General features: G+C 46.7%; 1 protein-coding gene across 1 annotated transcript in view; it reads left to right on the top strand.

The window, feature by feature from the left end:
- CAPN8 (calpain 8) overlaps positions 1-23542 on the top strand; it is a 76808-nt gene that overhangs the window by 26311 nt on the left and 26955 nt on the right. The window contains exons 3-9 of the mRNA XM_033195321.1: positions 11738-11856; positions 12374-12507; positions 13361-13529; positions 14636-14719; positions 17245-17330; positions 19899-19973; positions 20712-20872. Of these exons, the coding sequence (XP_033051212.1) occupies positions 11738-11856; positions 12374-12507; positions 13361-13529; positions 14636-14719; positions 17245-17330; positions 19899-19973; positions 20712-20872 (828 nt within the window). The remainder of the gene's footprint in view (positions 1-11737; positions 11857-12373; positions 12508-13360; positions 13530-14635; positions 14720-17244; positions 17331-19898; positions 19974-20711; positions 20873-23542) is intronic.

The raw sequence follows: 23542 nt of genomic DNA, 5'->3' as shown, positions 1-23542 counted from the left end.
TCCGGCACTGTGTGAAGAATTCTGGACTTTATTCCTAAGGGCAATGGGGAATACGGAAGATTTTGGAGCAGGGCTGTTTATAGCCAGATTTGCTGCAGTGTGGAGCATGCAGACACCAGAAAGAGACAATTGCAAGACAGGAAACCCTCATTTTATTTGCAGATAACTGATATTGGAAAGGGACCACTGAAAGTAAAATGGGGGCCCACATTTCTTAGTAAACAGTTTTTTTTTTTTAAAAAAGGTTTGATTAGTATCCTACTTTGAAAAATAATACAAACAATTATAAAAAATTTTCATGTGACTTCATATTTCGTGATACTTATGTAATAATTGCAGCTTTGTGCTAGCTCTTAGAACAAGGAATGAATCAGTTATTGACTTTTTGGAGGGAGGACTCATGCTGAAAAGATGGCAAGACATCAGGATGCAACACTTTTCACTTCCCGATTGAGTTTTGAGGAAGAATCATGAAAACTTTCAAAGATTTCATTAGTTTCTCCAAGGCCCTCCTTCAGTACCTTGACACTCAAACCATTCCCTTTTCAAGGACCAGTCCTGCCTTGAACCTCAGCACTTTTCCTTCCTCAGCTGCAACCACTTTAACTCTGCCAACTTCTTCTTGGTCAGTGGCACTGAAGCAGATCTCCAATATCACTTTCATCGACTTCATGAAATCCAGCAATTTGAGCAGAATGTTCAGTGTCACTTTGCAACCACCTTGCATTGTATCTGCATGTGAGGTTGGCATGGTTGGTAGTCCTAGTGTGTCTAGTGTTAGGTGGGGAGGGATGGTTGGGTGAAAACTCATGAATATTTTCACATCATGACAATTTTGCTTCTTTTTGCAACCTCCTAATTACTGCTCCTGGATAATGACTATATGGAGAAAGAGGGTCCCTTATAGTCTTACTGGGAGTGGAGGCAATGGCAGTAATGTTAGGGAGGAGGATAGGATTTGAGAGCTATTTAGGAATAAAATCAAAAGCACTTGGGAAGCAATTGGATATGAATGGAGTGAAGAAAAGGAATCAGAATGGCTCCTGGGCTTCAGCAACTGACAAACTAGTGATTCTGATGCCTGAGACAGGAAACCTGGGCAGGAAGGCAGGTGGTGGGAGTGAGACAGCAGTCCTGCATCCTATACCAAACACAGGGATGGATACGGAAGGACACCAGCAACTTCCTGGTATCATTTCAGTTTTTGTTTTCCTATAGGCAGTAGACGCTCAATAAACATTTGCTGATTCACTTGTTTGGGTTCCCTGGTGTTTGTGTTAATTGTATGTTGGGTGATAACAGTGAATAATAAGGAGGTTTATTGAGGGCTTTCTATGTGGCAGGCACTCAGCTAGGCACCTTGTGTATCTTATCTTATTTTTATCTTTATAACAACTCTAAGGAGTCAGGCTGTTTTATGTTATTGCAATGTAAGGAGATGCTATTTCATGAGGTAGGTCAGAGGGTGAACCAAATGCTAGCAAAGGATGGGGAGAGAGGCTTGTTGGTGGCAATTGGAAAGTGAGGATGTAAAGGGGCTGATGAGAAGCTATGTATAGGTTTACAGGAGGAGGGACTATTCCTGAAATTTCTTGCTTCCTTTGTACAGAGGTCTAGGGCATTTATTTCAAATGATGTGAATGTATTTACTTCAGCTTCTACGTGGCACTGCAAGATTTGGGAAGGCAGAAAACTCATCATCTTGCTAGAACTAGTCCTGGCTCTGACACTGTCTGGCCTTCGGGGTCCCTTGAGCTCAGGGCCTCAGCTTTACTTGTCTGGCAAATGGGCATTAAATAGCCACTTTATCTTGTGCAAAGCACAGACAGATTCAAATACAGGAAGTGTTAAAGGAAAAACTTTGGACAAAATAAATGTGACAGGGTTTATTCAAGCAAAGAAGGATTCGTGATTTGGGCAGCCCTGAAAACCAGAAGAGGTTCAGAGAGCTCCACTGCAGCAGCATGGGCTTTTAGAGGCTGAATATGGAAGTAAGAGAAATACAACACATTTGATTGATTACATGGAAAGACTGGTTTTAGGGATTAGTTGGTGGTTTCTGATTGGTAAAGTCTCTAGTTTCGTTTTACTGTTTGCATCGGGCTTTGGCTTGCTTAGGTAAAAACTTAAAGTGGTTTAGCTGCCCCAGTCTAATGGCTTCCCAATTAAAATGATTGTAACAGAAGCCACTCTCCTTATGCAATACACTGATGAGGGTGTGGCTTATGTGATTTCAACTCCTGGAGGGTAAAAGGCTGAGCCGACAGTACATTTTTTTTCTCATGTGCACTTTCTAGGAACTTACCCTGTCCAAGAGCCATCTGATTAATCTACTTTATTTTATTTTATTTTTTATTTTTTGAGACAGAGTCTTGCTCTGTGACCCAGGTTGGAGTGCAGGGGCACTATCTCTGCTCACTGCAACCTCTGCCCTCTGGGTTCAAACAGTTCTCCTGCCTCAGCCTCCTGAGTAGCTGGGATTACAGGTGCGGGCCACCACGTCCAGCTAATTTTTGTATTTTTAGTAGAGATGGGGTTTCACTATGTTGGCCAGGCTGGTCTCAAATTCCTGACCTCAGGTGATCCACCTGCCTTGGCCTCCCAAAGTGTTGGGATTACAGGCATGAGCCACCTCACCTGGTCGGATTAACCTACTTTAATTCTACATTAGCAGAATTTATTGTGGGCAACTTCCAAATGTGCAAAGTCCATTAGGCTGAAGTACCTTTGCAGGTTCAAAGAAGGTGCAGGGAATGGTGCTTTAAACCTGACTCAGAGCAGGCAGGTGGTAATGGGGTGAATGGATTAGGACAGAGCAGGGCCCAGCATAGGGACTCATGTTTTTAATTGTGCATGTGAGCTTCTGCCTGAGATTATTTCCTTTGGCTCTACGTTGTTTGTTCGAGGGGGAGTAGGGACCACAGAGCCTGGGGTGTCAGCAGAAGCCCCTGCCTACAATTGCCGGAGGCACTGAAGGTCCTGTTTTGTCCTGAATATGGAAAGGCCAGGGAATTGTTCCTTATCAGCAAAGAAGCAGTTGCTTATTGGAAGAGATTGTACTCAGTCAGGGAGAGAGAAGCTGGCTTACCCTTGGGGGAACATTAATCAAGATACTCCAGAGGCACTCTAAAAATATCATACCTGCTGTTATATATACACTTATGTGTATCTTTGATATCTTTTATGTCATGATGTCCTCTCTAGCCAACTGGAGACCACACACACACACACACCCCATACAGTCTTCCCTCTGTATCTGTGGCGTACTGGTTCCAGGATCCCCGTGAATACCAAAATCCACAGATGCTCAAGTCCCTGATATAAATGATGTAGTATTTGCATATAGCCCATGCGTATCCTCCCATATACTTTAAATCACCTCTGGATTACTTATAATACTTAATACAGTATAAATGTTATGTAAATAGTTGTTATATGGTATCATTTAGGGAATCATGACAAGAAAAAGTCTGTACATGTTCAGTACAGACAAACCATCCATTTTTTTCAAATATTTTCAGCCTGCAGTTGGTTGAACCCATGGATATGGAACCCATGGATACAGAAGGCCAACTGGAAATATATACAGATATCCCTAAACATTTTGCTTGTTACAAATATGCCCTTTTTGCTCAGTATCAGATGATCTTGTACAATAAACTATGAGGTCCAAACTCATTTTACAGATTAGAAAACTGAGAATCCTAGGAGTCAAGTGATTGCTACTGGTCACTCAACAGATAAGTAAGGGTCCGGGGCTTTGAACACAGGCTTTCCGAGTCCAAAACCTGTGCTATTTCTACTCTTGAGAAGTTTGTAGCCTTCTCAAGGGCAGAGACAGTGTCCTTTAGGTCTCTCTTGTCCCAGTGTCCTGCAGATGGCCCCACACATGGTGATGCTTGGTAAGCACTGGTGAGTGATGACGGCATACAGGAGCTACCCCTTAAGCCTGAAGGGAGAGGACCTCCAGGAGGGTTGGAGGTTGGTGCAAGATAGGGGAGATTTACTAAGTGATTCTAAGAAGATGGGAACTTAAACAGAGGATCCTGCTCAGGATGCTCAGGAGTAGGAACATGGCTGACTCATTCACTCCCCAGTCCCATGTGCCACCTGGCCAGCCTGCCCAGGTGCTGCTGCTGGATGGTGATGGGAATCAGGGGAGCAGGTGAGAGGAGCAAACAGGAGTACCTGAGGATGCTAAGAGGCCATGGCAGAGCTGGAGCCATCTGTGCTCCAGGGCTAGGCTGGGGAAGAGGGCAGAGGTGGAGTGTGGCTACAGATAGTGCTAGGGCTGCAGGGCGGGGGCACAGGAGACCCAGTTGAGCTGGTGTCCGCCAGGTTCAGAAAAGTCTAGGTTCACCTCTGGTCACAGTGGGTAAGGGTTGGCATCTGTATCATTTGGAGGGAATGAAGAATGGTATAATTACATGGGTTGAGGGAAGTCAAAAGGTCAGTCTCTCAAATCCAGGTAGACCTGAGTCTAACCATGATACACATGGAGTCTTCAGAGAGGTGGGTGTCAGAAGGTGGGGGAGATGAGGCTTTATATGAGGCATGGGCACCAAGCTTGAGAAGCAAGTCAGAGCCTTTCTTTGAATGCCAAAATTTGCTTTTAGTCAGAGAAGGCAGAAGTGAGAGAAAAAGGGGGGAAGCAGAAAGTGGGTCCCAGAAAGCTTTACTAGTAACAGGCTGCTCAAGATCTGAATTTTCAAATTACCTTTGACACAATTATACTGAGGTGAGTTCAGTCAGTAAGCATTTTATGCTGGGATCTGTGAGAACCACCATGCCCACTGTCTGCCTCCAGGCAACTTCCAAGTCTAGCCAGAGAGATGGGAATTGTCAATGAAGCAAATAGAGATAAAAGTCAATGTGTGAGTTGACTCTGGGCACACTGCCTATGAATTAGCCCTGCTCCACAAGGAGTGGTTTAAAAAAAAGTCAGTGTGTGTGTGTGTGTGTGTGTGTGTTTTAAGGTAGCCAAAATGGCATGAATTAAACGCCAAGGGCTTCAAAAGGCATGTTCACCAAGTGGGGGAAGGGAGGCTCTGTGACTGCTTCGTGGTAATGTACAGAGCTGAAATAGCTCCCTGTGTATAAAAACATTTAGAGCAGCCTTCTGTGGAAGAGTAGGCTAAGGATGCCTCAGCTGTGATAAAATATTGAAGATGGATTTTTAAAAAACAAGCATATATTAGCAGGGTCAAAATCTTTACATTACACTCAGATGTGCAATCAGCACAGCATTCATTATTTGGCTCAACTACTCTCAGCTTGCTGTGGAGCCCCAATTTCCATGGACCATGAGTAGGAGGGAAACATAAACTAGCCGATTAAAGGTATTATGCCTCTCCCTGTTTCAAGTTCTTCTCTCTTTTGGATAAACATTGCTTTTAATTACTCTATTTGAGTGGTGCTGTAGACTGAATGTTTGTGTCTGTCCCCCCTCCCGCCATTCATATGTTGCAATCCTAACATCCAATATCATTGTATTAGGAGGTAGGGCCTTTGGGAGGTGATTAAGTCATGAGGACAAAGCCCTCATCAATGGGATTAGTGCCTTTATAAAAGAGGCCCTAGAGAGCTCCCTCACCCCTTCTGCCATTTGAGGACACAACTGGAAGACAGCCATTTATGAACAAGGAAGTGGGCTCTTGCCACATATCAACTCTGCTGGTACCTTGGTCTTGGACTTTCCGGCCTCCAGAGTTGTGTTGTTGTTTCTAAGGCATCAAGTGTATGGTATTTTGTTATAGCAGCATGAATGGATGAAGACAGGTGGTTTCTCACTTTGTAAAGTCTGGTTCCTCCCCCACCATCCCAGGATGGCACCTGGGTATAAGGAAGGTCAAATAATGTCCTTCCACCAATGGGAGAAGCCCACTAGTCAATCTCAGCTCAATCTTACATAATACCCGAGGGAGACTTGGGGGCACTTCCATTGTCTCTCATCTTCTTCTTAAGTGCTCCATGATGCCATCTTTACTCTGCTCCTGGATTCCTGAATGGGAAGCAGGACATACGTGTTCTCTGCTTTGACTTCTGCTTCCAACTATCTGAGGCTTTACTCTTGTTTCCACTTCAGCCATTGTTCAACCACAAGGTAAGGTAGGGGCTACCATAGGGATTCCGATGTCTGACCTTTATTCTTTCCTTCCTCTTTCTTTCTACCTGCAGTCCAGAAGGATCTCCATTTCTTCCCTTGGTGTTTGGGAAATTCCGTTAAGCTGTAGCTCAAGTTCTTGCTACCTACAGTTTATAATAACATTAGACATCCAGACCTTTAAGCTTTGATTTTAATGTGTAAAGGGAATTTTTGAATTAAGGGATTTTTTTTTAACAATGTTTGATTCAGGATTATTGTCTCCTGGTGGATTTTAATTTTTTTTTTCTTTTTGAGGCAGCATCTTGCTCTGCCACCCAGACTGGAGTGCAGTGGTGTGATCTTGGCTCACTGCAACCTCTGCCTCCTGGGCTCAAGTGATTCTCTTGCCTCAGCCTCCTGAGTAGCTGGTACTACAGGTGACTGCCACCACGCCTGGCTAATTTTTGCATTTTTGGTAGAGATGGGGTTTCACCATATTGGCCAGGCTGGTCTTGCACTCCTGACCTCAAGTGATCTGCCTACCTCGGCCTCTCAAATATATATTTTTTTTAAAGAGAGTATTTGTTATAGTTTTTTTTTTTGTTGTTGTTGTTTTTTTTTTTTTGAGACGGAGTCTCACTCTGTCACCCAGACTGGAGTACAGTGGTGCGATCTCGGCTCACTGCAAGCTCCGCCTCCCAGGTTTACACCATTCTCCTGCCTCAGCCTCCTGAGTAGCTGGGACTACAGGTGCCCGCCACAACGACTGGCTTTTTTTTGTATTTTTAGTAGAGACGGGGTTTCACCATGTTAGCCAGGATGGTCTTGATCTCCTGACCTCGTGATCCACCCACCTCTGCTTCCCAAAGTGCTGGGATTACAGGCGTGAGCCACCGCGCCTGGCCTTGTTATAGTTTTTTAGAGAGCATTTATCTCCATTTGGGGACCAGACACAGGCATTCCCATCCAGGTCTTCTAGTCTCCCTAGAATAAATTTAACCCAGTGCATGGGAAAATGTGTGTATTTGAAAGGCTATTCCCAACCTTATTTTGGAATTCCTTTTGTGGAATTCTTTTTTCAGAGCCAATTTATGGGGCATACCAAATCACTCTGTAGTCATGCTTCTAATATTAGTTAGAAAAACCTTCGGCTACAAGAAGCATAAAACCCACTGTTGTGGTTCAGACAAATAGGGGGCAAGTTCTTCTTTTATAACAAGAAAACTAGAGGTAGATAGCCCGGGGCTAGTGTAACTTTAATAATGCCCTTAGAGAGCTAGACTCACACTGTGCTCTGCTCTGCACTCTCCTGTGCTGACTTTCATCTTGCACCTGCAGCCTTGGGATTGCAAGCTGGCTCTGCACCTCCAAGCACAATGTGGACTTTCCAGATGGGAACAAGAGGGAAGGGCAATGGGCCAAAAAGACTGCCAGCCAAGCCTGCCCCACTTCATCAGGACATGGAAACCTTCCCTAAATTCCCACGGAGTGCACCTCTGCTTAAAGCGCATGAGTGAGCACTAACTCCTGAGCAGCGCTAGCTGGAAGGTAGCCGGGCGGAGGGACTTGTCTATCAAGGTATTTCCCGGTGTTTTTGTCTGCCTTATTCACCACCTAACTAGTATCTCAAAGCCTCCTGACTGCTTTTGAAATTTAAAAAATTGAAAATTAGCCAGGTATAGTAGCTCATGCTTGTAATCGCAGCACTTAGAGAGGCCAAGGTGGGAGGACTGCTTGAGGCCAGGAGTTCAGGATCAGCGTGGGCAACATAGTGAGACCCCATCTCTGTATTTTTAAAAAATAGCTGGGCATGGTGGCACATTCCTGTAGTCCCAGCAATTTGGGAGGCTGAGGTGGGAGGACTGCTTGAGCATAGGAGGTCAAGGCTGCAGTGAGCTGTGGTTGCTCATCTGGGCAACAGAGGGAGACCCTGTCTCAAAACAAAACAAAACAAAACTAAACAAACAAAACAAAACCTATGCTCCTAGATCAAAGCTGTTTTTCTGCTGGCAGGTCCCCAAACAAGTTTCTGAAATGTGAACAACAGAGTAAATGTCCATCTTCCAGAGGACTCTGAAGTGAAGCACAATTGGACATATTCCTTTGAAAACGCATTCTCGTCATGACAATCCATTCACACTTCATGCAGTAACTGACAAGGATCCAAAAGCCTACACAGCCATGGCATCTCCTCGAGCCTCTGTGCTTGCTTGCAAGAGCCAGGTAGACCCTGTGAAATGTCAGGAGTGAGGTAGATGAAGAGAAAATTAAACTCTCCTCCAGCTGGGCCACCTTGTTTGATGTCAGCAATGGAGGGACATTTTGTTGCTGTGACTTGAATTGTAATATCTAGGGAGTGCTCTGGGTGGGCTGTCGGAAGAAGCTTAGACAGGGAGCCAGAACCTTCACATCAGAAGGGAACCAGGACCATGCTCAGTAATGAGGGCTATATGGCTGCTCTGACCTCTTTGAGAAGCCACTTGCTTTAGAGGTGTTACAGAGCAGTCACACCCTTCACTCCCCAGAGGACTGGGCTTCTGTGCTTGCCTTACCTTGTTTATCTCCCACTGCCTGATGCTGGTGGAAGTGAAATCTGTCAGGTTCGATGCAGGTTCTTGTTGAATGTCACTTCCCTACAGACCTGGGAGGTTGAGGTGCAAATATATGTAAGATGTTGTTGGAGATTTGCAGAAGAACAAAATATGATTTATTGATTCATGTGGTCATCTGCTTATTTGTTTTTATTCATCAAACATCTGTTGAGCTGCTTCTATGTGTCAGCCACCTGCTGGGGATGCCGAGATGAGTGAATCCACATTGCTGCTTTGCAAGAAGAGGTCAGAGAGAGAGAGAGAGGGATGGGGAGAGATACAAACAGATGTACTCAAGTGGCCTTAGAACTTACTGGAGAGGTGTGAAGAGGAAGGGCTTGGCGCTGGTGAGACACGCCAGGGGCAGGGGTAAGGAAAGCTCTGCCAAGGAGTTGATGCATGAATGGGGTTTTGAGGCCACTCTGGGTGTGAATCGTGATCTGAGGCAGCTTGTGATAACTCTGCAAGAGAAGCGTAAATAAGGTCTTTAGGACACATACAAAAAAGAGGTGACTTCTGGCTGGAGGGTAGGAGGTATCAGAGAAAGCTTCATGGAGAAGGGATAAGATTCAGCAAGAAGTTTGCAAGCAGAGGGAACAAACAAGAAAAAACACATCAGTGAAAAAGACCAGGGTATGTTTTGTACATATCCAAGTTTGATTGGGAGCTTAGATTCATAGCGGGGAGCGTAATAGGAAAAAGACTGGAGAAGTAGGTTGGAGTCATATTGTGAGGGTGTTGATGCCCTGTTAGGTTGTACTTAATTGGTGAGCAATGGAGGACAGTTGCAAGATTTCGAGCAGGGGAGTGACATGATCACAGCTGTTCATAGAAGAAAACTGTGCTGAGAGGAGCTGGGTGGGAGGAGGAAACTGTGTTATTTTGCTCAACCTTTGGAAGTTGCCTTTTAATAAGATACTGCCCTGCTTGAGGCTTCTTTGGTGAGAAGCAACATAACTCATGCCAGTCCAACCACATCAACACTGTTTCCCTCGACTACCAGGTCTAGTCTCACCTAGGAGCCCTGTTGCCATTAGGAAGATAGTGTTTGTCTGTGAAGGAGAGCCTGGTGAGAGAGTGAGGCAGGAAGCAGGTTGTCTCCTGGATCAGAAAAGCTCTTCAAAAAGTAATATGGCCAGGCATGGTGGCTTGCACCTGTAATCCTAGCACTTTGGGAGGCTAAGATAGGAGGATCACTTGAGTCCAGGAGTTCAAGACCAGCCTGGGCAACATAGCAGGATCCCGTCTCTATGAAAAAATTTTTAAAAATTAACCAGGCATGGCATGCACTTGTAGTTTCAGTGACTCAGGAGGCTGAGGTGGGAGAATGACTTGAGACTAGGAGGTTGGCAGTGCAACGAGTCATGATAGTGCTACTGTACTCCAGCCTGGGCAACAAGCAAGACCCTGTCTCTTAGAAGAAAAAGAAAGTAAATGAGTATGTGTGGGTGTGAGACAGAGAGACAGCGAGAGAGCGCGAGAGTGCGAGAGAGAGAGAAAGAGAGGAATTAATTTATTTGGGGTCAGATCATGAACCTCTTTGTTGGGAAAGATCCAGGCAGACAGAGATCGGGGCTTTCTAGGATGACCTGGTGATGCAGCAATTCTGAGTGATGATGAAGATGATGGCTCCTCAGATGTGGGTTCCTGGCTTACTGCTTGCTCAGGCAACAGGTTTTCTGAGAAAACCATAATGTGTTCACACTTAGAATATGTATGTAGCTCTGGCCACAGTGTTAAAAGAAAACTTAGAGTGAGACAAGGTCCACAGATGGTCTCTAAAAGGTTGAAGGGCCTTACATCTGAACACACATTGAAAAGATTCAGATCTTTTATATGGAAAAGATAAAGGCTGAAATGCACAGGCAGGATTTTGGAGCTGTTTGAATGGAATGAATAGGAGAAATAGGCACTTGTTCACCAAATCTTAGACTACTAGAGCTAGGGATCTACAGTGAAGGTGGAAAGAAGCAGTACCAGGCCAGAAAGATGCAATAGCCTTTCACACGATGAAAAGCACACTTGAGGACACAGACCTCAGAGGTTGATGTGAAATAAGCAAATAAGTAGAGGTGAGCAAAGTTACATCACTTCTAAGATGATAGATTCACCATAGGATGCTAAGGTAGGCAGCGGTGCCTGAGCCTGTGCTGCTTCTTTTGAAGTTGACACTGCAAGGGACAACGATGCCTCCCAGGGAAGCACCACTCAGTGGCATCAGTATGGTGGGTCCCAACTTGCACAGAAAGGGGTTTTCTGTTTTCTTCTGCATTTCCTTGAATCTCCAATGTGACCAACACCAAACTCCAGGATTTGTAACCTCTCTTGACTTTTATTTCTTCTGCCTCAAATTATGATGACTTAATGCTAAGCAATATCTCAAGGGAGTTTTAAGCAATGAGGCATCAAGGCTCTCCTGGTGAATTCTGAAACAAGAAAGGGCAATACTGTAAACAGACCACGCAGAGCCAGCTCTCCATTATCCAAGGTCAGGAGGGGCAAGGAACACACACACACACACACACACACACACACACACACTCTTACATGTACACATCGCAGATTGGATTAACAGCTTCAGTATTTCCCTCAACCAACTTAATCAGAGCTGCTAATAAGGGGCCAAACGGACTTCTCTTCTCCTCTTCTCTTCCCTTCCCTTCCCTTCCCTTCCCTTCCCTTCCCTTCCCTTCCCTTCCCTTCCTTCCCTTCCCTTCCTTCTCTTCTCTTCTCTCCTCTCCTCTCCTCTTTTCTTTTTTCTTTGTTTTCTTTTCTTTTCCACTCCACTGGCTGAGTGTGTAGGAGCGGGGAAATGATCAGCATGTGGGGGAGGGGCAGCCACAGGGAGGAGCAGAGGATGGACTCCCAAGTAAACAAATCCCAGGGAGGCAGGGGAAGCTGATGACTGCAGGTGCATTTCCAGCACCGGAGGAGGAGACTCTACCTGACTTAAAAGGGAATGGGGCAACGTGGACTCTGGGTTAAATGGGACAGGGTCAGAGAACGCAGGGCCCCTGCAGGCTGGGCCTGACCAATCTGTGTCCCTCGTGACACTGTGCAGGTGACTGCTGGCTTCTGGCTGCCATTGCCTCCCTGACCCTGAATGAAGAGCTGCTTTACCGGGTGGTCCCCAGGGACCAGAACTTCCAGGAGAACTATGCGGGAATCTTTCACTTTCAGGTACTGTGCTCTGCTCAGGCCCTTTGTCGCTGCTTTCCGTACCCTTAGGTCCCACCGCAGATCCATTGCATCAGAAATTCTGGGTTTGGGGCACAGTGACCTATGTCTTAACAATCCCTCTAGGTGACTCTAATGCACATTTCAGTCTAAGTACCTGCTTCAATGCATCCATCCAGATATCCACACATCCACCCCCTTCCCAGCTCCCCCAGGCCACGTGGCCTTGAGGAAATCACTGTAGACTGAGGGTCAGGAGGTGTGGGTCTGAATCACTTCCTGCTGCCACTGGGTGGCGCTGGGCAAGTTCTCTGATGCACAAACGCAGACCCTGGACTAGATGTTCCTGGGTTCATCTGGCATCTTCTATGTGCACAGATAAGGCAGACACAGGTCCTGCTCCTACGGAGCCAAGACTTGAACACTGATGGCACAGAGTCCCCACATGAGGTCCCCTGGAGGGACTCCCTTTACACATCTGCTTATTCATGTGAGCTGCCACTGTGTCCCCTCTCCCCAGTTCTGGCAGTACGGAGAGTGGGTGGAAGTGGTCATTGACGACAGGCTGCCCACCAAGAATGGAGAGCTGCTCTTCCTACACTCGGAGCAAGGCAATGAATTCTGGAGTGCCCTGCTGGAGAAAGCCTATGCCAAGTAAGTGGGGGAAGCCAGGAGCTGGGAGACACCAGAGCCTCCCTGAAAGCTCTCACCTGTCCCTCCCACGTCTGCCTCCCCACCCCAAACTCAGGGCGTCATGGCCACGTCTTTCCCAGCATCCAGACCCCCATGAGCTGGAGAGAGAGCACTTTTCAGTAACTAAGAGAAACAGAAATCTGGGCGGGGAGTTTAGCATCTCAGCTCTGCCTCCGGTGAATGTGTATGTGGTGGGGCGAGCCTCTCTGCCCCTCTGGGCCTGAGCTTTTCCTCTTTCAAATCCCAAGGTAGATTCCTGGGGCAATGTAAATGTTTGAAAGAATGATGAAGAATAATGAAACAAATGTACTAGATAGCAAACTCAACAAAGTGTCTGCTCTTTCCTCAGGAGTTCTTCTTCTCACCGGTGTTTGATGTTCAAAACCTTCTTTGGGGTTCTTTTAATTACATTTGTTTACTGACACCCTTTTCTGCAACCCCACTTCCTTTCTAGTCCTATTTCCCAGTAAGCCTCAGCAGATGCCTCTCAGCCTTGAGAGAAAGTTCTCCTCCCCATCTGTGGCCCCAGCCCCAGAAACCCAAGTAGCTGGGGCCAGCTCTGGAGGGATTGCCCTTGGCTTTGTAAAGGAGAGGGTGGCTGGAGAGAGGTTGGCTGAGGTCAGTTCCTAGTGAAGTGCTGAGCTGGGCACACGAAACAGTGGCCTAAGCACCTTCCTGGCCCGTAGGCAAAATTGGCAAAGAGCCCTCTTTTATCTTCCAGGCCACAGTACGTCCTAGCACTGTCCCGGTCCCCAATCCCTGGGTCTCCTTGCTGGGGGTGCTAATGGGGCATGTGTTCTTTCTTTTCCAATAGGCTCAATGGTTGTTATGAGGCTCTCTCTGGAGGTTCCACAGTGGAGGGGTTTGAGGATTTCACAGGTGGCATCTCTGAGTTTTATGACCTGAAGAAACCACCAGCCAATCTATATCAGATCATCAGGAAGGCCCTCCGTGCGGGGTCTCTGCTGGGCTGCTCCATTGATGTGAGGCATATGGCTTCTGTACTGCCCCATCTCCCCACCACCTCCACCCCTTGTGTGGTAGGGAAGGGACGAGACAGCGGGAAAGAGACATAGGAAGGCTTTGGGTCAGAGCAGAGTCTGGGGCTTAGTGGGCAAGTCTGGTGACACATAGGCCTGCACATGTGGGGCTGGTGAAGACCTAATTAGTAGGTAGGAACTGGGGTTAGTTGCATTGCAGGAGTCCCAATTTCCCTCTCGCTGTTAGAGCCCCTTCAGTACTGCTGGACTGGCCCTAAGAACATAGTTTAGGATCCCTGGATCCTCGGCCACCCGTTTGCTACGTCCTTTTTGCTAAATAATCTTGAGGTTTTGGAAAACAAATGTGATGCTTGATGATACCTGATGGATCTTGAGATCCCTGAAGAAAAGAGAAGTTCTGAAACCAGAGGCTGTGGCCGGACACCAGGCTGAGCTGTGTGGATTTCCAAGGTGGCTGTGGAAACCAGAGGCTGGAGGCCCCCAGCCCTGAGGTCCTGTCACCACCTCAGACTCTTGTGACCAGCTGCCTTCTGGCTGCTCTGTCTTCCTCTCTTGTCCTTACCTGGTGATTTTAGAAATGTGAAAGACAAAGTGAGAAGATCCTCCTTTTTTCCTCTCTCTGCAAACCCCAGCAGGAGACGTGTGTTTTTGGTGGAGGGGTGGCACGGGGCATGGGAGAGAGCGTGCTGAGGAAATGGGAAGGATAATGAGGAGTCCGCTCAGGGAGAACCTTGGAGCACTGGGACCTGTCCAGAGCCATCAGCATGGAGAATTAGCCTTCTTCAGGCAGCTGGGGGTCACTCTCAGAGAATAAATGACTTCCCAGTTTCTTGGTGGCATTTTGAAGGCTGGTAACTTGTCTTCCAGGCTTGGCAGGCACCTGCACTGGTCCGGAACTGCAGGCCTAATTAAAGAGGGAGTCTGGTTGGAGATGACTCTATTTACCTGAGGTTCATTGCCACTCCTGCACCCCTAGTCCCACACTGAAGCCCCCAGTGGCTGTGTAGTGTGTCCTTGGAAAGCATTCTATGGCCAGCCACTGCGCGGTAAGGGTCAGCCACTCTGAATGAACTTTCTCCTCTACCCAGGTCTCCAGTGCAGCTGAAGCAGAAGCCATCACCAGCCAGAAGCTGGTTAAGAGTCACGCATACTCTGTCACTGGAGTTGAAGAGGTAAAATTGTGTGTGTAGGGGGACGGTAACATGTGATAATATTTCCATGAATCCAAGCCATCCCGGCAGGAAGAAAGAGGTGATTACTACTAGAAGGTTCAGAATTGGCTTTTGAGCTTCACTGTCATGTTGGAGTGCACTCCACCTGTGCAGAACCCCGATACCACAGATGTGCATTAGCTCTTGCTCATTAGAACAGCTCTTCTGGCCAGGTGTGGTGGCTCATACCTGTAATCCCAGCACTTTGGGAGTCTGAAGTGGGAAGATTACTTGAGACCAGGAGTTCAAGGCCATTCCTGGGCAACATAGTAAGACCTCATCGCTATAAAAAAGTAATTTTTTTCCCTAAAACATAGAAAATAAATAAAGGCTCTTCTGACTTTTACTCACTTGAAGATGGACAACGTAACCTCTTTGAGCTTTTGCTCAATAGGTTTTAACTAAATGCAAGCCCTCTCCTTAGATAAGGCCAGGAAAGCTGTAGAGATTTTCAATTAGATTCTACAGACATTCGAAAAAATATGTTTGTGTGGGCAAAACAGTGGGAACTCACAGAATCCCTAAATGGGAAAAGGGGCAGTAGTCCCAGCTTTTAGGGTGGAGTAGAGTCGTGGAAAGGCAAGCAAGTATTCCTTACTCTCCAACCCAAGGAAAAAACGTGGGCTATACTATTCATTATTTTTATTTTCTACATTGTGTCTTCTTTCAAAAAGGATTTAAGGTGGCTTACAATTATTTTATTTATTTATTTATGTATTTATTTAGAGATAGGGTCTTGCTACTTTGCCTGGGTTGGACTGCAGTTGCATGATCTTGGCTCAGCCTCGACCTCCTGGGCTCAAGTGACCCTCCTGCTTCAGTCCCCCAAGTAGCTGGGACTACAGGCAAGTGCTATCACGCCTGGCTAATTATCAATTTTTAAAAATTTTCATAGAGGCACCATCTCTTTATGTTGCCCAGGCTGGTCTTGAACTCCTAGGTTCAAGCAATCCTCCTGCCTTGGCTTCCCGAAGTGCTGAAATTACAGGTGTGAGCCACCATGCCCAGCTGATGGTTTACCATTAAAAGAATAGACACAATAAAACCATACAAGTACAGTAAAATACATCAATCCAGGCTGCAGGCAGTGCTATAATTGAGAAATTAATTTTGCTCTGGGCTTCCCAATGGCCAAGGCAGAAAGGGAAATGCAGTGAATGTCCCACTTCTTATTATTTATTTAAGTGAAATAGGCCAGGCATGGTAGGGCGTGCCTGTAGTTCCAACTACTCAGGAGGTTGAGGTGAAAGGATCGCTTGAGCCCGGGTGGTTGAGCCTGCAGTGATCGCACCACTTCACTCCTGCCTAGGTGGCAGAGAGAGGCCTTGTCTCAAAAATGAATAAATAAATAGTGTTAAATGAAATATATGTTCTTTACATGTGTTTGTGTTTCATAAATATGCATTTTTTTTTTTTTTTTAGATGGAGTCTCGCTCTGTCGCCAGGCTGGAGTGCAGTGGCACAATCTTGGCTCACTGCAACCTCCGACTCCCTGGTTCAAGTGATTCTCCTGCCTCAGCCTCCTGAGTAGCTGGGATTACAGGCACGCACTACCACACCCAGCTAATTTCTTTTTGTATTTTTAGTAGCAACGGGGTTTCACCATGTTGACTAGAATGGTCTCAGTCTCCTGACCTCGTAATGTGCTGCTTCAGCCTCCCAAAGTGCTGGGATAACAGGCGTGAGCCACTGCGCCTGACCCAAATGCACTCTTTAATGAAGTTAATCTCATAAACGGGAATTGAACATATACATGTAAACATTGGGCTAGGTGAGTTGGGGGATACACAGGAAATGAAGACAATGAGGACCTTACAGCTTATGCAGTTGGTGTGTGCACATGGGAATGCAGGTGTGTGTGCAGGGCGCAAGGGGCTTATGCTTGAGTGTTCAATAAATAGGCGAAAGCAGTATATGTGGATTTAGGAGTGTGGGCTTTGGAGACAGACTGCCTGGGTTCCCAGCCTGCGCTCACCACTTACTAACTAGATGATCTTGGATAACATAACTTCTTTAAGCCTCAGATTTTTGAGCTATGAAATGAAGATAATTCTTTATCTTCTCAGGATTGTCATGAGTGTTAAATGAGGCAATAACGCATCTTAAATGCTTAGCACAACACCTCATCTATAGTACCTGCTCAATAAATGTTAACTGCCATGCTTTGGTGTTTGTTGGGAGGGCGTTTGTTATCATTAGGCCTCATGTATTAAGAGCTCAGTCAATCTTAGTCAACTATAAAATCTAAATCTGAGTTAAAGCAGACATAAGCTTGTTTTTGGGTTAGACTCACTCTTCATTTATTCAAACAAATTATGAAAAACAGATTACTTGGCTCAAGCCTGAAAAGATGCGTTAAGGGAAAATAAAAGTGTGGTCCTTTAGGAACATTTGAACAATTTAATGCAGATCCTCTCAGGTGCAGACATGCCTGCAAGGCAACAGGAACATAGTAATTCAGCTGCTTTTCTGTGTGGAATTTGCAGGTGGATTTCCAGGACCATCCAGAGAAGCTGATCAGACTCAGGAATCCATGGGGTGAAGTGGAGTGGTCGGGAGCCTGGAGCGATGAGTAGGTTTTTCCCCTGCTTCTGCAATCCTCTCTCCCTCTGCGGAAGGGTGTTGTGTAAAACACACAATTATGATATCGATGTCACAGTGAGTTCATCAGCACGTCCTGTCTGCAGATCACACAGTGTGTTCAGCAAAGAGTATTAAATGGATCCAGGCTGAGGAAAGCAAAATAAAAACCACTGGGCTGTAGTCTTCGATTCTGGCTTTCTGCTTTGGCATTTGAAAGTTTGGTGGCTCTGCGGAATTTTGCTTCGCGCTGAAAGGTTTTTGTGTTTTTTTACCTGACACACCGTGCTGGCCCAAAGGTCAAATCGATCACTCACAGTCTGTTTCTTTCCACCCCACAAACACTGGACACTCTGACAAAGGCCAAACCCCTCAGCACCAAGAAGAAACAAGGATGCTGAGAAAATGAAATTTGACCCTAGGAGCCCTGGGCCCTGGCAGCAGTGATGAATGAGGCAGCGGCACTCGCTCCTGCCCTGTGCAGGTTTCATCACTGACTGGAGAGACTCCTCTTGGGCAGGCCTCTTTGCTGAGTCGGTCAGAGGTGGTGATGTCCCAGGACAGCTGTGCCCTGGAATCTATGCCCCCATGATGCAGGAGGATGGAAAGCATAGGATGGTTTCTGTCCAGTAAGCACAGCTGGCCTGGGGGAAGCAGGTTAGTGTGGAGAAGGAATTAGAATTAGCCAGTCTCGGCCGGGTACAGTGGCTCACGCCTGTAATCCTAACACTTTGGGAGGCCTAGGCAGGTGGATCACTTGAGCTCAGGAGTTCGAGACCAGCCTGACCAACATGGTGAAACTCTGTCTCTACTAAAAGTACAAAAATTAGCTGGAAGTCACTTGAACCAAGGAGGTGGAGGTTGCAGTGAGCTGAGATTGTGCCACTGCACTCCAGCCTGGGCAACAGAGCGAGACTCCGTTTAAATAATGATAATAATAATAATAATAATTAGCCAGTCTCATGGACAAAGAACCATCAGAAATGAAATTGGTCACAATAATGCCCCCTTCTAATATATCCTTAATCCTCAAGTGCTGTCGGTACTCTGTTATGCCACCAGGGCTCTCGAAGGGCATCGCCACATTTAACCACAGCATCATGACTGGTCATGACTGCACAGAGGGGTAGTAACTCCCTTCAGGGTTGTGTCATGAAGAAACACGTGTCTCTAGGGCCGCACATGAGCCTCCTGTAGGAAGGATTTTTCATTCCACTGCCTAAGTTTGAGCAAAACCCAAAACCTCCGTTCTGCCAACTTCCCTAAAAGGATGACAGGGCTATGTGAAATTGAAACCCTGAATTTGGGTCATTCTTACCAAAAGTCACTTACCGAGCTGTCCAAAGGGCTTGTTTGACTTTCTCTCCTTTCCCTGAGCACCTGCTGCCTGGCAGGTGGGAGGTGGTGACTGTCAAGGCCTGGAGGCCCCACCAGCTGGCGATGCAACCTGGGATAGTTACATATATCAGCTGTTGGAGAAGGAGGGTGCTGAATCTCTAAGGCGACATCTCTAAGCTCAGCCCAGGGATTAGTGAGATTTTACTTTAAAAAAAAAAAAAGTTAAAAAAAAAAAAACCAAAAACCAATTGGAGCAGTAGGTCAGATCTAGAATTTTCCAACTCCTGCCCTAATCTTTGTTTATAACAAGCACATTCTGAGATTTGATTTTAATCAAATTAATGTTTCAATGAATTGAAGAGGCCCTGGGAACTGTCCTGCTGACCCCCAGGGCCTTAAAGCCTAGCTTGGAGGGAGAGGCTGGGCTGGATTGTGCCACAGCTTTATGCTGGGGAGAGAAGGTGCTTAGGTTTTGCCGAAGGTATTCAAGCAGGGATTTTTTTATTTTTATTTTTATTTTTTAAGATGGATCTTGCTGCTGCTCTGTTACTTAGATGTCACATACCTATTTCAGGAAAACCTAACTTTGTAAAGGTCAGGAAGCTGGAGATGGCGTTCGAACAAAGTGCATGGATATTTCCCTTGAAAGGCCACCAGCAGGAGGTCTCACGGGTTGACATTACTTCTGGGAAATTGCCGTAAAACTGGGCTGGATGATCATTCTTGCAGGTGGAAGGAAGTGAACCAAGTCCATGTCCCCAGAGCCGGTTAGACTCTGTCAGCATATTCACCCCAGACTGCTGGATAAGCCAGAGTGACAAGTGACTAATGGGTACTGGAATGCCTGCCTTTCTAGTGACAAGAACTCATCCATGTCCTCTCCTGTGCCTCCCCATTCCTGAGAACAGGGGCCTGGGAGTCTTAATTAGAAATGTCAAATGTGCCTGGAGAGTAAAAATTAGAGAATAATGTTTGAGCCCTAATGTTCCTGTCGCATGTCCAAGGCCACCCTGCTAGTGCCCGTGGAGTCCATGTCCTGGGTCTGTGTCCCTTCCCTAGACAGTGAGCTCACTCCGCACTGTCCATCCTGCCTTTCTGTCTGCATGTGGTGCTTTTGGTATTTTGTTTCTGGCTCTTAGGGGGGAAGTTTGGGTGCAGTAAACAGCTTGCCCTGTGTGTAGAACCCCTCAGAAGCGACCACCTCTGCTTGTTTTCCCCTCAGTGCACCAGAGTGGAACCACATAGACCCCCGGCGGAAGGAAGAACTGGACAAGAAAGTTGAGGATGGAGAATTCTGGTGAGTTTTCTGCTGAAGCGCTGTCCCATTGGTGATAGGTCCATTTTCTGTTCTGATGTGGGTGCAGCCAGTCTCTAGGTCTTCCAGGAAGGCAACATGGTTCCTGACCATGATGAATTCATTCTTCTCCTCCTTTTGTCCTGGTAAAATTCCACCTCTATACCAGCACATCTAAAGCTCTGAAACCGTGATATCTGGGCCCTCAGCCTGGCTTACCTATCAGCCTGTCTTTCTCAGTTCTACTATCTCTCTAATGAACTGAGAGCACTGCTTCTATCTGTTTAAGCTAAGATTTACCTACCATCAATATGGGATAACTTCCTTTGCTAGTGAACTAAGGAAGATAATAAGGATACTCCTTGAATATGGTACAGCTTAACTATACATCACTCTGAATTAAACAAAAATAAACCTCATGTGAGCTTAGACTTAACCCAATCTAGAGGCAGAGGCTTTGTCGAGATGACCTCCTGGGGTCTTTTGCAGTTTACAGTTCAGATCCTTTGCTTGGCTTTTAAGATACGTGAGGGGGGCTCCCTATAAGAGCCAAGAAGCTAGCACTAGTGAAGAATGTGGATTGTCATCTCTGCGTGTTTGTATCAGTGTGCTGCAGGAAAGATTATGCTAGCCCACGGCCTCTAGGGCCTGTGCCACGGCTCCTTCCCGTGCCCGGTATGCGTGCCTTTAATCACAACCCAGCCCTCTTCACTGAGAGCCCTCTGGTGCCTCTGCCCCCAGGATGTCATTTTCAGATTTCGTGAGGCAATTCTCTCGGTTGGAGATCTGCAACCTGTCCCCGGACTCTCTGAGTAGTGAGGAGGTGCACAAATGGAACCTGGTCCTGTTCAATGGCCGCTGGATCCGGAGCTCCACAGCTGGGGGCTGCCAGAACTACCCAGGTAAGGTGAAGGGCTGCCTCGGCCCAACCTCCTCCAGCTTATCCTCCTTGAACTGGGTCACTTTATATAATTTTTTGTTGGTATTTTGTGTGTTTTTTTGAGACAGGGCCTTGCTCTGTTGCCCGGGTTGGAGTGCAGTGGTGCGATTTCTGCTCATCACAACCTCTGCCTCCCAGGCTCAAGTGATCCTCTCAACTCAGTCTCCTCAGTAGCTGGGACCACAGGCACACACCACCAGGCCTGTCTAATTTTTAAACAAATTTTTGTAGAGACGGGGTCTCACCATGTTGCCCAGGCTGGTCTCGAACTCCTAGGCTCAAGTGATCCACCAACTTTGGCCTCCCAATGTTCTGGGATTACAGTTGTGAGCCACCGTGCACAGCCCCATATGTTAATCTTTGGATAAGGCCTTTGGACTTTGTTCTTTGACTTCTGGGCACCCTCTGGAGGTCCTGCTTCTCCCTAGGGCTTGGGGGCCAGGGTTGTGAGGGTGGGCAGTGGCTCTGCAGCCACTCAGCTGCAGCCTGAACTGTGTGTTCAAACCATCCCTGCTTCGCCCACCCTCCCCTCCCCCAAAGGACATGCTTTCCACACTAACCCTGCTCTTAGCACCTTATGCTAAGGCCTCCTGTTCTTCCTTTGGGTTTTTGCCCCTTCCTCCCCACTCCCCCAACCCAGCTGGCTAACAGTCATCCCGCTGAGCTCTGGGACAGAGTGGCTGATGGTGTGCTAGGGGAACACGGGTACAACATCTGCTGTTTCAATAGACTGCATCCATTAGAGCTGCTGTTTCACTGTGTGTTTGTGCCTGAGTTGGAGGTGGAGGGCAAAGACAGTCCGTGGTGGCCACACACAGGGCATGCATGTCATGGGGACTCAGTCCCTGGTGGAGATAGCATGGTGATAGTATAGGCAGGTTGCATGGCCTCCGCACTAACCCTGGGTCCTCACTTGATGAAAGGTGGGAAGCTTTCCTGGCTCACAGAAGATCACTAAAGTGTCCCCTGTGTAGGCTCCTCCTAGGTTGAATCAGCTGAGGCAGCACCTGATGAAGAAACTCGGGAAAACAGCCCCACATCTCTAAGGAGAAATGAAGAAAAGCAAATCCTGCTCTCTCTACTTTTCACCTCCTGCTCCCCATGCTCCCTGCCTGGTTTGCTGTTGATGTGTTTATTGACTTAGACTGTAAGCACATGAGGCAGGGCCAGTCACTTTTTTCTCTTGAACAGAGCTCACTGCAGGGCTGTGCTCAGTGCTAGTGAAGCAACATTAGAATAAAACCCCACCTGGGTGCAATGCTGGGTCTTGACAAGTTCTCTCTTCTTTCATCACCCATCCAACCCAAAGCTCCCAGTTCAGGCAGCTGTGACCAGAGTGCTGAACAGAGAGGAAGGAAAGGGGTCCACGTCCTGCCCTTGTTTGATTTAGACCCTTGGGAAGGGCATTTCCCTCTTCTGAGCTTCAGTTTCCTAATCCTCCAGATGGAGTTCGATCTTTGAACCTTACTGGGTCACTGTGAGCCTTGGAACACAATGTGTAGGAAAGCACTTTGTAAACTGTGTAGCATTATATAAACGGGATGCATTGTTTTACGGCCCATTCTCTTCCTCCAATACTGTTAAGGAGTAAACAAAAAATGTATGGATTGCAGTAATGTTGCATTTGGGAGAAATTAAAATCTGCTCACCATTAGCAAGCTCTTAGAAAATGTGTAGGAGATTTGCATGGATCATTTTCGGAGCTCAGAACCATAAGGGGTGCCCTAGGTATCTGCAAACACCAAATCACAATCCCATCCTTGCCGTCAACTAGCTGTCAGGAAGACATGGATAGTTCCTGCCCTTTGGTAGTGATGGAAGTATAGGTGATTACGGAATTTTTTCTGTCTCCTCTGGAATCCACAGATATCTGACTTTAAAATCCATACACTTGAGCCCTAAAATCAATCAATCAATCAAACAAACAAACAAACCTGGAAGTGGGAATTCTGGGAAGGTGGAATTGAATAAGAAATCCTACTGTAAAGAAAAGTGATAATCAATGGCTCTTGGTCACCTGTGAATGCCTTGTTATTTTTCAAGTTAGACTCTTCTTTAAAGGATGTAAAGAAAAATCCCATGCCCTTCCACTTCTTTTTTCCTCCAGGGCACATGGCTATTGAAATTGTTGAGGCCCTAGAGTGGAGACACCTGTCAGGCATGTCTTCTGCAATTATGCTCTGCCACTGGACTCTGTCATAGACTTGCTGCGTGTCCTTGGATGATCCTTTTAACCTCTCTGTGGCTTGGCTTGTGTACTTACTATTCTGAGAGATTTTTAAAAAGCCATCTTTGAAATGAGGGAGTCTTTTTCAATATCCATAGGTGGTGTGGCAGGACTGCTTCTTAACTGCCAATTGTGATTCCTCATGCATTATTAAATGACTTTCTCTTGAAGAAAGTGTGTCTCATCAGTAGGCTGCGACACTGAAGCCATCCTGTAAGGCCCCTGGGGTGATGGACAGCAGAGTAGTTCTCAGGGGTGCTGCCGGCTGTGCTCTGCAGCTGGGGCCCTCTCAGAGGGAGAATAGGTATCAATCAGATGGCAAGAGCAGTTGTCTTTATAGTGTCAGGCGGAGACCTCTTTCGTAGCTAGTCTCTTCTGGGACTTTCTCCTCTTCTGTCCTGGGGA

The sequence above is a fragment of the Trachypithecus francoisi genome, unplaced genomic scaffold, assembly GCF_009764315.1.
Source record: "Trachypithecus francoisi isolate TF-2019V2 unplaced genomic scaffold, Tfra_2.0 Lachesis_group5, whole genome shotgun sequence".
Classification (NCBI taxonomy): Eukaryota; Metazoa; Chordata; class Mammalia; order Primates; family Cercopithecidae; genus Trachypithecus; species Trachypithecus francoisi.
This window is presented reverse-complemented; position numbering and strand designations above follow the sequence as displayed.